This window comes from Boleophthalmus pectinirostris, unplaced genomic scaffold, assembly GCF_026225935.1.
Source record: "Boleophthalmus pectinirostris isolate CB_2022bp ecotype Guang Dong unplaced genomic scaffold, ASM2622593v1 HiC_scaffold_10, whole genome shotgun sequence".
Taxonomy (NCBI): domain Eukaryota; kingdom Metazoa; phylum Chordata; class Actinopteri; order Gobiiformes; family Gobiidae; genus Boleophthalmus; species Boleophthalmus pectinirostris.
In genome coordinates this window covers 10,932,766-10,949,228 of record NW_026570971.1, presented here as the reverse complement: position 1 = coordinate 10,949,228, position 16,463 = coordinate 10,932,766, and the positions used below count along the sequence as shown (strand labels likewise).

General features: G+C 37.9%; 1 protein-coding gene across 1 annotated transcript in view; it reads left to right on the top strand.

Moving 5' to 3' along the window:
* LOC110163880 (RNA polymerase II elongation factor ELL-like) overlaps window positions 1-16,337 on the top strand; it is a 39,751-nt gene extending 23,414 nt beyond the window's left edge. The window contains exons 5-12 of the mRNA XM_020928889.2: window positions 450-754; window positions 2,208-2,332; window positions 4,094-4,562; window positions 7,200-7,272; window positions 8,784-8,847; window positions 12,355-12,526; window positions 12,624-12,668; window positions 14,095-16,337. Of these exons, the coding sequence (XP_020784548.1) occupies window positions 450-754; window positions 2,208-2,332; window positions 4,094-4,562; window positions 7,200-7,272; window positions 8,784-8,847; window positions 12,355-12,526; window positions 12,624-12,668; window positions 14,095-14,223 (1,382 nt within the window). The 3' untranslated portion in view covers window positions 14,224-16,337. The remainder of the gene's footprint in view (window positions 1-449; window positions 755-2,207; window positions 2,333-4,093; window positions 4,563-7,199; window positions 7,273-8,783; window positions 8,848-12,354; window positions 12,527-12,623; window positions 12,669-14,094) is intronic.
* Window positions 16,338-16,463: the final 126 nt, after the last annotated feature.

Genomic DNA, 16,463 nt, shown 5'->3' with positions numbered 1-16,463 from the left:
TGAATTTAGAAGTGTATTAACCATTTTTAATATATTTTGCTCTGTTATTGTGATATAATGTGATGTGTGAGCTACTGTGTCCAAATAATTTCTCTTGTGGATCAATAAAGTTTAAGAGCGCAGAAAACATATAGTTCTTTTCATTTTTACTCATTCAGCGAGTTTTTTGTTAGTGTTTTTTACAATCCAGGTGATAATATTCAGATAATATTGTTGGGATCTATCAAAAAGGTGCTAAAATGTGTCTGTAAATGTCTTGGTTGAGGTTTCGCACAAAAGGAGTATAAAAGGAACCGCCAAAGTGCAGAAATATTTGCATGTTTTATTTTAAATCAGTAATTTTTTTGCAGACTTTTGAGTTAGTTTTCATTATAGGCTCAACATTCATTTTTTCTCAAAACAACTACTGCAGTATTATTAAGTTTTCCGATGTCTTTTCTGTCTCTCAGGTCGAAAGGTGACCGTGCGCTCTCCGGCCGCGGCCAATTCCAACCAAACCAAGCCGAAACCTCAGAGCCACTCCCTCCTCAGCAGTATGAAGAAAGGTGTCAGCAGGTCAAAGGTCACAAAGGCCACGGCCGCGTTAGGTCAACACAACAGCGGTACGGAGGAGGTCCAGCGCAGGCCCCTGAGAGAGAGAGTCACCCACCTGCTCGCCCTCAAACCCTACAGGAAACCAGAACTGCTGCTCCGGCTGCAGAGGGACGGGCTCAGGCCGGAGGACAAGGGGCAACTGGAGAACGTGCTGCAGGAGGTGAGGACAACACTAAAGCTAGAGAAGTTACAGACAGATGTGAGGTAAACTTGGTTACATTTACCATATTTTTCGGACAATAAGGCGCGCTTAAAATACTTGAATTTTCTCAAAACTCGACAGTGCCTTATGTATTGATTCTGGTTGTGCTTACTGACCTCGAACCAATTTTATGTGGTGCACAGCGTTCAAAAATCTGTCAAAATGTTTTTAGTATGACTTTGGTAAACTATGAAGCCGCACCACTTGATGGATTGTCGGTTCATTACGGCTACAGAAGTCAGGAGCCTCGCGGAGTCGTGTCCTTTAGTCCGACAGAAGCGGCACAAGAAGCGAACTGTTTTTTTCAATGCTTATAGTTTATGCAAATGAGCCATGTGGTTTTATGTTTAGTTTCTGTAAAACATAAACAAATGTACACAAAGCTGCATTAAACACATTATTACTCAATGTATATATAATCCAATACGCCTTATAGTCTGAAAAATACGGGGCTCAAGCTTATTTGCTTAAGAAACTTTTCAATTGTACTTCTAGTTTTCAGATATCATACTTTTACCCCTTCTAATACTATATTTTACAGTGTAACAGTTCTTTTGATTAAAGTTGTGGTTATTCTTCCACCTGTGAATAAGTCTATGTTGACAATGGCCACATTTACATGATGTTTTTTTTTTCCTAATTAATTACTCTGAAGGAAATTGTTTGGAATTAAAATATTCTCCTTTGAATTTACATGGAAATAATAATTCTGAATTGAATTCTGAATTTAATTCCTCTCAACGTCAGGAAGAGTTCTGATTGGACAGGGGGACAAACGTATTTATGTCGACCGGAAGAAAACACACACTTCAGCTGCTACCGGCTTTTTCGGTTTGTCGTTACGCCACAGACACCAACATGATACAAACTTTTTCCGCATTTGTTCCGATGATAGTTAAGCAGCAGCTGGGAAGGGAAGAGTGTCGGAGAAGGAGGAAGAAGACAAACTGAGTCAACGGCTGCTCTACCTCAGCCCACTCCCGCATCCAGCTCACAAATCCAAAGAGACGTGGAGGAAAGTCCGAAGCAACGACTGGTGGAGACGATCAGACGACTAGAATTATTTTGAAGAAGAATAGTTGATCGAGGAATAAATAAATTCGGCTTTAAAATCGGAATAAACCACCCACTTATTTCGGGATTAAGTTTAATTCAATATAATCATTTTCATTAGGAATTAAGTGTTTACATGGTCTTTTTAAAGCCAAATACATTTTTATTCAGAATTAAATCATTTTTATTTGGAATTAAAACTCTCATATAAACGTGGGAAATATGAAATTGGTTGAACATGTGTTTCTTGCACCACTACAATGTTTTTTTTTTAAATTTCACTGTATTTAATGTAATGTTTTGTCCTTTCAGTTCTGTTCACTTCATGTTCTAAATGAGATGTTTGTTTCCTGTGCAGGTGGGTCAGCAGAGCAGTAAAGACAATGCGTTTGTTCTGAAGGACAGTCTGTTCAAAGAGCTGCAGAAGGACTGGCCCGGGTACACGGCAGGAGACCAGCAGCTGCTCAAGCGCATACTCGTGAGGTAACTGTGGTTATTACGCTAGAAAACACCACACTACTACGCCGAGCAAAACACGCTGTAAGAACATTATTTGACAGAACCAACATTATAACAGACAAAGACAGACACATTCACAGAGCTCTGAAGCAACGCCAGTACCCAAAATGGACAATAAACGAAGGACAAAACCAGAAAAACAATAATAAAACTGAAAAAAAAAAAGCACACGGGCACGGTAACATTACTGTACATCAGGGGCATAACAGAAAAAGTGCAGACGGCAATAAAAAAATCCCCACAATATCAACACAGCAGTGAAACCGTACGGAAAACTCAGGCAATAACTCCCAAAAAGCACCCAAACAAACCAAACAAAACCCAGTAATAAATGTAATGAAACAGGAAGGGTGTTCAGTCCGGCGAAACAGCGAAACAAAACAAGAGCAACAAAACACAAAGCAGAACAGGAACAACTCAAATCGACCACTGTAAAAGAGAGAACCACTTTATGGACTGGGACAAATGTCACTGGGACAGAGGACGACAAACATCGTCGCTGGATTAAAGAGGCTAATGAAATACGGAAACGTGCCCACGGGACGATAAACCGGGACGAGGGGGCTTTTTTAGTCTCTCACACCTGGGATACTGTCCTGAGGAAGTCGGACTGCAGATGGCGCTGTCAAGACTAAACCAGAACTGAACCAGAACTAAACCAGAACTAAACCAGATCTAAACCAGGATTAAACCAGGTCTAAACCAGGTCTAAACCAGACCTAAACCAGAACTAAACCAAGATTAAACCAGACCTAAACCAGAACTAAACCAGGATTAAACCAGACCTAAACCAGAACTGAACCAGGTCTAAGACAGGTCTAAACCAGGTCTAAACCAGAACTGAACCAGGTCTAAGCCAGGTCTAAGCCAGGTCTAAGCCAGGTCTAAGCCAGGTCTAAGCCAGGTCTAAACCAGGTCTAAACCAGGTCTAAGCCAGGTTTAAGCCAGGTCTAAGCCAGAACTGAACCAGGTCTAAACCAGGTCTAAACCAGAACTAAACCAGGTCTAAACCAGGTCTAAACCAGAACTGAACCAGGACTAACCAGAACTGAACCAGATCTAAACCAGTACTGAAGCAGGTCTAAACCAGGTCTAAACCAGAACTGAACCAGATCTAAACCAGTACTGAAGCAGGTCTAAACCAGAACAGAACCAGGTCTAAACCAGGTCTAAACCAGGACTAAACCAGGACTAATCCAGGACTGAACCGGTCTCCGTCCTGGTCTTGTCCCTGTCTCGTCCTGGTCTTGTCCCGGTCTTGGTCCTGGTCTCGGTCCCGGTCTGGTCCCAATCTGGTGCCAGTCTCGGTCCTGATCTCAATTCTGGTCTGGTCCCGATTTCATTCCCGGTTTCTGTCCTGGTCTCAGTTCTGGTCTGGTCCCGGTCTCAGTCCCGGTCTCAATCCTGGTTTGGTCCCGGTCTCAATCCTAAACCAGGACTAAACCAGGACCGGCCGTTATCCGTTTTTTTCCATTCTTCATTTAAACACAAAATCGAAAACTGAAAAAAAAAACCAAATCATTATCTGTTTTTTCATTTTGGTTTTTGGAGAAAAATAATGAAGAAAATAGTTGTTTTTTCATTTTCTTATTTGTGGTTTTATTTTGAAAAACGAATGAACGAATGATACACAGATTCATTATGTACAAAAACAAACACATAACTATAACTTCACTTTCAATTCTCCCTGCTCTAATTAAATCTTTTACTGTATATTTTCCACAGGAGACTCTTCCAGCCTCAGCAGAACCTCCTCTCGGTCCCGGAGGCCCAGGTCAGCCCGCTCAGAGACACGCCCAACTCCTCCCCCGCCCACCGCCCCAAACACTCGCTCTACGACGACTACACCGACCCCCTCCTCTCCAAACGCCTCCGGATATCCCACCTGTCCGCCAAAACCGACACGAGCAGGCCCAGACGCACCGACCCGGCTCAGCCCAGGCCGGACCCGAGCCGGCTGACGGAGAACAAGAACCGCTTAGACCCTAAAAAGCTGTTTGAGTCGTTATCGGAGATGGACAAAAGATTAGAGCCGGGGAAAGGTGAGAAGGAGGAGGAGGAAAAGGAGGAGAGGACGGAAGTGGCAGAAAATCACCATAGCAACATCGATCATCCCCCGTCGCCTCTCGTCGTCCCGGATCTGCCCCGACCCAAAGTGGCACGGAGGAAAAGCAAACACAAGCATAAAGAAAAGGTAGGACGCGTTTTAAATTACAAACTGTTGAAATCGGATACACGTTTGAGCAAGTATTGATTATCGAGTCTTTTCCTTCGTATCAAAATGGGGTTCAAAGTTTTAGTATCGTTTTTCTACTGCCCTACTAAGGAAAAATGCAGCAGTTTTGTCAAAATTAAGACACCTTCTTAACACCTGTTTTAGTTGGTGACAATTTTATGGCTCAACTAAATCATTATCACGATTATTTTTGGTCAATATTGAAATCACGATTATTCAAACTATTATTTTTTTAGTTAGACGATGCATTTATTCAGCATTTCTAAAAAAAAATAAAATAAAACACTTACTAATTATTGATAATTTACGCAAAACTTTCGAATAGAAAATAAATATAGGCCACAAATATGGACCTTTTTGAGCAGTTTTGCGATGTATAAAAAAAATGAAAAATGAAATTAAATGAAATTAAAAATAAAAAAAATAAATAAAATATACTTTGAACATGAAATAAGGCATAGAAAAACGTAAATTTAGCCAAAATAAACTATATATCCAGCTGTTCTACAATCTCTATATTTAAAAAAAATTAAATAAATATACTTATTTATCTAAAAAATATCCCAAGATAAACTCGTTTCAACTTGATTATATGAGTTTGGAAATTATTTGACAAACAAATCAGAAAATCGTGATCAAAATTCAACTAAATGCGCAGCCTCAACTCAACTCTGTTTCGTTTTTGAGTCATCCTGATATGAAATTTGCAGTAACCACAGTTTCTTCAGTGATTCAAAGGAACCGTGTGTTAACTACAGCAGCTTATTTTGTAGCTGATGAATTCACACGCTGATGCTGCACTTTTCCGTCGTTTTACTGGAGAATTTCACATGACTCACAATAAAGGGAGGTAACAATAACTGAAATATCGTGATATCGTATCGTCAAAGTTCAACAATAATATCTTGGACCATCACAATATATCGAATTACAAGTTTCTTTGCGTAAATAGTTAAAAATAGACAGAGAACTACATAGACCATGATCCTTTGCTCCATTTCAGTGCAGACTACAAGAAGAAATAACAGTTCTAAGCACTTTAAAGTCTTTGTATTAAGTCTTGTCAAGGCATTTTAAGAGGAAAAAGTAACAGTTTTAGCAGTTTTGCCTCCAAAAAATATCGCAACAAATATCGTACCGTGAGATGTATATCATGAAAATATCGAGTGATTTGGATATTGTTACATCCCTAATCGTGAGCCTCCACACCATATCGTGAGCTTTCCCACGATATCGCAATAAATATCGTATCGTGAGACTTGGATATCGTTACACCCTTCGACTCTCAGATACAGATGCTGCATGTTTTAAGGTCTAATTGTGAAATGGGACAAAATACAGACTTGAAACTTTCACAATATCTTATTCAACAGACAAACTAAAATGCTTAATGATTAAAAGATCTTCTCAAACTTCTCAAACACTCAGAGGTCAAAGGTTAACCAGTGGTGATGGTTGTGATTGATAAATATTAACTCAACATGTGGTAAAACACACTATCATTACCATCATTTACCTCTGACATGGAAAAGTGGGACGACATCTGAACCTTAAAGCCATTTTTCTCAGTTTAACTCTCAACGCAGATACAGTCTTTTTCCCTTTGTAGGGCAGAATACTACTAGCCTGATTCCTCAGACGGTTTCACTTCGTAGAAACCGTCTGACCTCGCAGCATTAGGATTCGTTCACTCGATGGTAGGCTGGTAGTTTTTTTTTTACTTAACCAATCGCTGCTATTTGGTTGTAACGTATGTAATGCGCCTCTAACGGGGCAAACTGGTATATTAAGCTTTTCCCAAATCCCGTAGGAAGAAGGACAATAACGTCTTTCACCTTGATGAAATTCACCAAACATTCTCTTTGTTCCGGCTTAAAGTCCTCAATTTTGGGAATCGTTGCCAACACAGAATGTTTGGCTCTTCACTGATTGGCTGGTGCCTGAACTCGCACTTCCAGGGTTTTCACGAACCGTCTAGTGTATTTTGATTCCTGGCCTAGTCGCTGCAAAGAAATTAAATTGAGCAGAGGCACTAGGTGGCACCAGCCTGACTAGAATACTAATAAGGAAAAGTCAAAACCAATTTTGATACCACAATGATGAAAAAAAACACACTTAGACATTGTAATTTTCAGCACAAAATAATAGTAATTTCCTTAAGTTTCCATGTGGTTTTACACTGATGTTGATAAAGTTTAAGAAAGGAAAAAAATGTCATGTTTATGCTTTTTTTTTTCAATATCGATATCTTGTTGAATGAATGGATGTTTGTTGTGAATGAATATTTATTCGGACAGCAATGCGTAGAACATGCATAGAAAACATAAATACATAGATATAATACAAAAAGTAAATATTTCTTTTCTATAATAATAAACAAAATTAAATGTCACGCAGATTTTACTTGTGTCTGAAAAAGGAGGAAGTAAATACTTGTTTAACCCATCACTTTTTTTTTTACTGTCCCAAATGAACAAAGAACATATAGACTTCTCATTTCTCAAATAAATGGAGTATTTATTTTTGATTCTATTATTTTATTATGGATTGGTATGTTATTTTGGATACTTTTGACAACTGGTGCTGTGGTTTTAGGAGAAAGACAAGAGCAAAGAGAGAAAAACTAAAGTAGAAGACGACGCAAACCAGATTTCTCAAGATTACACAGGTGGGTTAAAATTCTGCTCTTCAGAAATCTGTGTATCATTCGTTCATTCTTTTTTCAAAATAAAACCAAAAATAAGAAAATGAAAAAAAAAAACAAATTTCTTCATTATTTGTCTCCAAAACCAAAATGAAAAAAACAGATAACGATTCATTTTTTCAGTTTTCAATTTTGTGTTTAAATTAATAATCGAAAAAATGGAAAACGACTGTTTCCCGTTTACGTGACTTAAACTGTGATACCGGGCTGACCCGGGACTGAGACCAGGACTGAGACCGGGACTGAGACCAGGACTGAGACCAGGACTGAGACCGAGACTGGGACTGAGACCAGACCGTGACCATACTGGGACTGAAACTGACTGAGACCAGGACTGAGACCAGTTTAGTCCTGGTTTAGTCTTGGTTTAGTCCTGGATTAGTCTTGGTTTAGTCCAGGTCTAGTCCTGGTTTAGTCCTGATTCAGTCCTGGTTTAGTCCTGGTTTAGTCTTGGTTTAGTCTTGGTTTAGTCCTGATTCAGTCCAGGTTTAGTCCTGGTTTAGTCCTGGTTTAGTCCCGGTTTAGTCCCGATTCAGTCCGGGTTTAGTCCTGATTCAGTCTGGGTTTAGTCCTGGTTTAGTCTTGGTTTAGTCCTGATTCAGTCCGGGTTTAGTCCTGGTTTAGTCCTGATTCAGTCCGGGTTTAGTCCTGGTTTAGTCCTGATTCAGTCCAGGTTTAGTCCTGGTTTAGTCTTGGTTTAGTCCTGATTTAGTCCTGGTTTAGTCCTGGTTTAGTCTTGGTTTAGTCCTGGTTTAGTCCTGGTTTAGTCTTGGTTTAGTCCTGATTCAGTCCAGGTTTAGTCCTTTTTTAGTCCTGGTTTAGTCCCGATTCAGTCCTGATTCAGTCCTGGTTTAGTCCTGATTCAGTCTGGGTTTAGTCCTGGTTTAGTCTTGGTTTAGTCCTGATTCAGTCCGGGTTTAGTCCTGGTTTAGTCCTGATTCAGTCCTGGTTTAGTCCTGGTTTAGTCCTGATTCAGTCCTGATTCAGTCCTGTTTAGTCCTGGTTTAGTCCTGATTCAGTCCTGGTTTAGTCCTGTTGTTTAGTCCTGGTTTAGTCCCTGAGTCCTGATTCAGTCCTGGTTTAGTCCTGGTTTAGTCCTGATTCAGTCCGTGTTTAGTCCTGGTTTAGTCCTGATTCAGTCCTGGTTTAGTCCTGGTTTAGTCCTGGTTTAGTCCTGATCAGTCCTGGTTTAGTCCTGGTTTAGTCCTGGTTTAGTCCTGGTTTAGTCCTGATTCAGTCCAGCATCACAGTTTAAGTCACGGAAACGGGAAACAGCCGTTGTCCGTTTTTTCCATTCCAAACAAATCGTTATCTGTTTTTTCATTTTGGTTTTGGAGACAAATAATGAAGAAAATAGTTGCTTTTTCGTTTTCTTATTTTTAGTTTTTAAAACGAAACAACGAATGATACACGGATTTTCAGATCTTAGTGTTTTGCTGAATGTTGTTGAACTTGTCTCTTTTTTGTTCATCCAGATTCTTGTGAAAAGCTGTTAGACTCCAACATACTACAAGCCTACGACACAATGGACTATTTATCGTAAGCCAAGTCTAAAAGATCATTTTGAATAGGCTATTAGTGTGACGTGAATGTTTGTTTAATATGTAAAATAGTGCGTAGAGATGATGCATTGGCTAAAAACTACACGCAAAGTAAACAGAACACACAAACACACCCACGTAACAAATACACACATGCACATTTATATTCTCCTGCTTCATACATACAACTTACACAAATCTATACTGTACACGTACTTTTTCAAATACATCTATGCCAATATACGTGACACTGTGAAAAACATGGACACTCTATGAGCCTATGTACATTTATAGATTGGGGTCCAGCACCACTGAAAAAAAAAATAAATTAATGCCTTTCTTTAGTGAATTTTATAAGAGACAGTCAAATAAACAAAGAAAAAAAATATATTGCAGGGTTCCCACAGTCGGGGAAATTCTGGAAAAGTCACTGAAATTGTGTAAATTCAATGAAAGTTTTGGAAAAGTCATGGAATTTTAGTATCTCTTTCACACAACAACATCGTTCTGTTAAGTTCTCATTAGGCTATTATGATTATTTCCAAACATACGCGCCATTTGTGTACAAGAGACGACAATAAATGCACTGACAGTATTGTGAATGTTAAAAAACTATAATCCCAAACAATAAGGTGAGTAGAAAGAGTTAACGTCACTTCTACACATGGTAGGTGCCGTAAAGTCAAGGAAAATTTACTTTAGGCCATGAAAAAGTCATGGAAAACTTTAGAAATTTTGTGAAAAAGAATGGGAACCCTGATAATAATAACAAAATTGACTAATAAAAAAATAAAATAAATAATATAATGGATTAAAATAAAAATGCATAATTAGTTAAGTTAAATAAAAGTTTTTTTTTAACTCACTTAAAATCATAGAACTATAAAATCTGGAAGATGAATCCAAGATGGCGCTGTGTTGTTTTCAGTGGCCTGTGCCCAAAAAAAAAAAAGTTCACTTCCGCATTTACTTCCTAAGTACGGGCGAGCGCCTCCCATCTGTGTGACGTCTGTAACGTGCACGGCTTGGAGCATTTGGACCAATCAGAGTGAGAGCTGAGAGCGGAGCTAGTGCGGCTCAGAGCGGAGCAAGGTTAAGTCTCAAAAAGCTAAATTTTAGGCACTTTGAGGATTTCATTTTAAAAAACTTATGTTGTGAAAATAGAAAAGAATCCCCACAAAATCCAACCTTTGTGAAAGTTGCTGATGTCCTGTCAGCTGAACACGGGTGGTTTGAATTCACAAAAAATACATTGTGCTTCTATGGGAGAATTCTTTCTGGGTCTAAGCTCCTGGGAGCTGCAGTACCTGGAGCGACCACTAGTCTGTCTCGAGCCAGGACAGAGGGGGAATGAATGCCAGTTTTTATTATAGATCCGTGCTTAAAGTTCAGATTGGTTTAACATGAAGCAAACAGGAAGCTCTGTGTTGTTCAGAAAATATGAATTCTAATAGTAATGCACTGGATTTATATTGCGTCTTTGAAGACACCCGAGGCGATTCACAGTGTATGATTCATCAACACCGATGATTCACACCTGCCACATTCAAACTAGACATTGTAGGTGAAGTGTCTTGCCTGAGGACACAGCAACAGTTTCCACTAAAGCCACTGCTGCCCCACTGTGACACCCTGTGGTCTCCCATCCGAGCACTAACCCGGTCTAATCCTGCTTCGCTTCAGAGAGCGGATGAGATCATTCTCGAGAGGGAATGACTAAAGATAAATAGTGTTTTAGTGAAATTTAAAGGTCCTGTGTTACGCAAAACTGACTCTTGTTGTGACTCATGTTAGAATGTTGTTACCTCCTCAAGACAAACCCAGAGTTATGTTTTATTTCATTCACACATATTTGAGGAGTCTGTCTACATTTCCAAAGCTCAAAATGCTCTGTTCCACCTTGTGATGTCATGAAGTGGTAGTTTTCAAATGAGCAGCTCATTTTACTGTTAGTAGAGTTTGGGAATTCCAAAGCTGAAATTATTGGAAATTAATGTGTGGAGTTTCAAAATATAGTGGAACACTTCCTGTATTCAGGGTTCCCGCTGTCATGGAAATCCTGGAACAGTCATGGAGATTGAAAATGTAATTTTCCAGGCCTGGAAAAGTCATGGAATTTTAGTATCTCTTTCACTTGACTACATTATTCTGTTAAGTTCTCATTAGGCTATTGTGATTATTTCTGAACGTCTGTGCCTTTTGTTTAAAAGAGACGACAATAAATGAACTGACAGTATTTTAAATGTTTAAAAACTATAATCCCAAACAATAAGGTGAGTGGAAAGGGTTAACATTTCATATTTAGCTCCTAAAAGTCTGAGCAATTCTACACATGTAGGTGCCGTACAATCATGGAAAATTCACTTTAGGTCATGAAAAAATCTAGCCTGATTCATCAGCAGGTTGAACTTTGTGGAAACCGTCTGACCTCACAGCATTAGGATTCGTTCACTCGACAGTAGGCGGGTACTTTTAAAAAAAATTTAACCAGTCGCTGCTATTTGGTCGTGGCGTATGTAATGTGCTGCTGACGGGGCAAACTGGTATATTAAGCTTTTCCCAAATCTCATAGGAAGAAGGGCAATAACGTCTTTCCCCTTGATAAAATTCACCAAACTTCAAAATTCACACATTTCTGGAACAAATCTTTGTTCCAGCTTTAAATTCTCGATCTCGGGAATCGTTGCCAACACAGAATATATGTCCTGGTGTACATCCATCTCGACCGCTTTGTTTACTGTTGTACTGTACCACAAAAGGGACCCAGACACGACTTCACAGCTCTTCACTGATTGGCCGGTGCGCGGTCTTCAACTTCCGGGGTTCTTACAAACCGTCCAGTGTATTTTGATTCCTGACCTAGTCGTTGGAGAGAAATGAAATTGAGCAGAGGCACTAGGTGGCGCCAGCCTGGCTAGAAAAAGTCTCGGAAAAGTTTTTAAATTTTGTCAATGAAAAAGAGTGGGAACCCTGTGTATTACCACATGACATCACAAAGTGGGTCAAAGTGTTTTCATGATTGAGAGAAGAACTCAGCCTAAATATGCAGGTTTGTGTGTTAAACATGTGTGAATGAAACAAAACACAACTTCAGATCTGTTTGTGATGAGGAGACAACATTATAATATATCAGAAAAGAACATAATATGAACCTTTTAAAACACTGATGATTTTTAAACAGAGAAATATTCAATCTATACATGTATGTATATAATTGTATTATATACATACATATATAATCCTTTTCATTATTAAGTATCATCATCATTATTATTGCTATTATGTTATTTTATTATTTTTTTCTTTGCCCTTTTTTTTTTTTTAAATCTACTTTCTACGTTTATATTGAGTTTATGTGTGTGTGGGGGGGAATAATAGGGCATGTATATTATGATTTATGTGGACAAAAAAGCACTGAATAAATTGCCAATTATAAATAAAAAAAAAAACAAAAGAAAAAAAAAAACAGAAATATTCCCTCTCTAATTTCGTTGTCATTTTTCAGGAAGTACACCAGCATCAGGTCGTCCCAGCAGAGGCAGAGCTACAAACTGGACTTTAACCGCGAGTACAGCGAGTACAGAGACCTGCACGCTCGCATCGACTCCGTCACCAGACAGTTCATGGAGCTGGACTCTCAGCTCAAGCAGCTGCAGCACGACTCACAGAAATACAAGGTGATCATCAGAAAGAACTCTAATATTAACCTTCAATGTTATGTTTAGTTATTTTTGTGTGGCAATGTAAATACATACGTTATTGTTCTTTTTGCAGACTGTTCATAATCAAATCGTCCAAGAATATCGCAAGATTAAAAAGGTGAGATTTTGTATAGTTTTCCTTTTTATTTATTTATTTTTTCTTTTACAAATGCAGTTTTTTTTCTCTTGTTTATGGTCAATATCTTTATTATTACTGTCCACATGAAAAAGAAACTGCCACATTTAAGCACAATGTCTCTATGGCAGCACAAAGGTAACGTGGTGTTTTTTTGTGACAATAATACTTTTTTAAATAAAAAAAAAAAAAAATTGATAGCTTCAGTCAGTACAGTAGTCAGGACATTCGGTGTCTATGTAACTTTCCTGGAGGCAGGTCCGTCACCTTCTTGTCTGTGATGACCTTAAACATTTAAACATTTTTGACTTTTTAAAATTTTTTTACAAATGTTGACCACATCCAACTCTCAAAAGAAGAAATAGATCTGCACTGCCTTTCTTTGAAGCTGCCAAATTTTTATTTCACTCCAAAAAAACAAAATTTAGCCAAGTTAAGTTGAAAAATTTTCATCGTGATCTGAGTAAATTTCACTTGAAGTAAAATTATCTGCCAGTGGAACAAGACTTTTTGTACTTAAAATATGAAAATACATCTTGCTACACTTAAAATAAGAAAAAACAACAACTCTGTGCCCTTAAAATAAGAAACAAATTCTAATGTTGAAAAACACACTTATTCCATTGGTAGACAATTTTAGTTGAACTTTAGTTGAAGTTGAATCTACTCAAATTAAGTAAAATGTTCTTAATTTAAGTCATTTTAACTTAGCCAGATATTGTTTTGACATTTCAGGTCAAGCTCTTCTTCAGACATGACTCAAAATGTCACATCGTGGCGTCATTGAAATTAAAATTTGGCAGCTTCAAAGAACTGCAGTGCCTCTTTCTTCTTCTTCTTCTTCTTCTTCTTCTTATTCTTCTTATTCTTATTATTATTATTAAATAACTTTATTTATTAAGATTTTCAGTTTAGAAAAAATATTCTACAAAGCAACCAAAAAACTGATACGGACAAGCTTATTGTTGGTGCCAAAAAATCCTTAAAATACACTGTAAGCCTTAAATACAAAAAAATATATAATAATAAATAAATTAATGAAATAAACAAAAATAAATCAGTACATTTGAATTCAAATTCTATATGACTTGCATAACAAAAACATATGTAAAAATAGTTAAATAATAATAAAATAAAATATAAAATTAAAGATAAAATAGATACAAAAAAATAAAAATAATAGAGATCATAAATAAAACACAAACACACAATGGGATTTACATATACAAAAACGTACGACCTCTTTCTTCTTTTGCACAGTTTTTATTTTTGGACCCAGCACGCATTTGCATGTTTGTTGGATGTGCATGTCTCTGTGTTCCAATATCACATCTTTCACATGAACACATCTATTAAAAAACATAAAATACAACGTGAAAAATAACTGAATTTCTTTTTCTTTCTTCAGTCCAACCCCAACTACAGCCAGGACAAAATCCGCTGCGAGTACCTGCACAGCAAACTGGCACATATCAAGAAGCTGATCTCTGAGTACGACCAGCGGCAGATGAGAGGAGAGAGCCCCGGGCCGCGCTGAAAAGCACTACTGAAGAAGAAGAAGAAGAACTGGCTTTTGTACTGTATGTTGGCGAGCCCGCTGCCGACGTCCACGGAGGACCACTTTGCTAGTTTCTGTTCAACTGCGCGTCGCGTGGTCTGCTAACTACTGCCCGTGTTCGCGGCGCTCCTCACGGTTTAAAGCGGTATTCAAAATGGCAGCTACAAGTACTGAAGAAAAGGGTTCGTTTAAGATTACAAATAGGTTGGGTTCACGTGATAAAGCATTCTCCTTAGGTTAAAGTCGAGATGGAGGATCGGTCAGAGTTCTGTGGTAGAATTTGCTGTACCTGATTGAAAAATGTGAAAAACAGAACGACTTGCAGTGGTCCGAAGTCATTCCTCACTTACCTTATGCATTCAGAGCCTAACTATTCACCACAATTTTCACAATTCTGAAACACCAGTGAGTAGTTTTGGCTGTAAAGACTGTAAAGATAACAAAAAACTAACTTATCAGACAATAAAACGGTTCATAATTAAATGCAAACAGGACACGGTGGACTTATTTTGACCTCAAGAGCTGCTTATACAATATATCTGCACTTTGGCATGACAAATTTTGCTTAAATATACAGGGTTACATTCCCTTTTAATATCTCTGTAATTACTGGACCTGTCTACTAGGGGTGGAACGAGATGGGATCTTCGAGAACGAGACAAAACAAGACTTTGACATTCTTCATAAAAAAATAAATTGTGTAATCCAGTTCCCAATTTATGGCCTCGCTGTTTTTAATTTACTTAAATATTTGTGCTGTCACTGTAGCAGCGCTTTTTGGGACTACAGCTCAAAAAAATGTAACTCACCACTACTTAACTAAATTTTTTATCCAATCCAGACATAAAAACACAGGGGAAAAAATCTCACAAGATAATTTTCAGCATGTGTGCACAATCTTGTGGCGATTTTCTCTCGCAAGATCTTGTCCCATCCCGACTATCTACATGAAACAGAAGTTCAATGTCATCTCAATCATAAAACTTCAGAATAGTTTCAAAATGCGATGCTGTAGTCAGTTAGAAACACTTCAAGCCAGTTTTCATTTCAATTTGCCAGGGTTCCCACGGTCATGGAAATCCTGGAAAAGTCATGGAAACTGAAAATGTCATTTTCCAGGCCTGAAAAAGTCACACAATTTTGTAAATTCAATGAAAGTTTTGGAAAAGTCATGAAATTTTAGTATCTTTTTCACTCAACTATATCGTTCTGTTAAGTTTTATTCATTCATTAGGCTGTTGATGATTATTTCCAAACGTTTGTGCCTTTTATTTAAAAGAGACGACAATAAATGCACTGACAGTATTTTGAATGTTAAAAAACTATAATACCAAACCATAAGGTGAGTGGAAAGGGTTAACATTTCATATTTAGCCATATAGGCTGCCGTAAAGTCGTGGAAAAATCACTTTAGGTCATTAAAAAGTTATGGAAAAGTTCTAAAATTTTGTTGGTGAAAAGGAGTGGGAACCCTGATTTGTGGACCGAATCCTTAACAAATAATAACAGTTCCACATTTGTAGATTTTCAGCTTGTTTACTTCTTTTAATAATGGCAAATTTCCCGTAGAGTTATAATGGCCACTGCCCTCCATCTGAAATTATGAAATGAAACGTTAGACTGTCGTGAACTGGCGCGTTGACCCAGCTGGGATGTTTAAGTATGGGTTTACATTCAATCATAAAATCAAATGTGATGTTTTTGCTCGTGTTCAGTTACCGTCAGTGTTGCTACGTCGGAAGCATGTGATACTTACATTCCCAAAGTAATTACATTTTGGTTCGGTTTCCACGTCGTGTGTCGTGAAAAATACTGTCTTTAAATTTTCAGTTCTGTGACTTCAGTATACGTCTGTCAGTGTTCATACGTCCAAGGTTTGATTTCTGGATTTCAATGTTTCGCTAAAATGTGCCTAAAATCAAGATGTAAAATCAATTCAGAGTATTCAGATCAGACACTGAGATGCCATCCTGTTTGTTAGAAGTGTTATAAGGCCAGCAGTAACAGGTACTTTGTCCAAATACTGCTGGGATGAAGTGGTCAATGTTGCATGCTGCGGTGTACTACAAAATAAAACTTGTATTATATTTTAAGCGTCTCCGTTTCAGTGTATTAGTAATATTTGTTTATATTCTTTAGCTATAAGTTTACAAAAGGTTTAATTGTACCTTGAAACCACTGCACTTACACACTGAATTATAAGAAGGGCCAGACTCGAT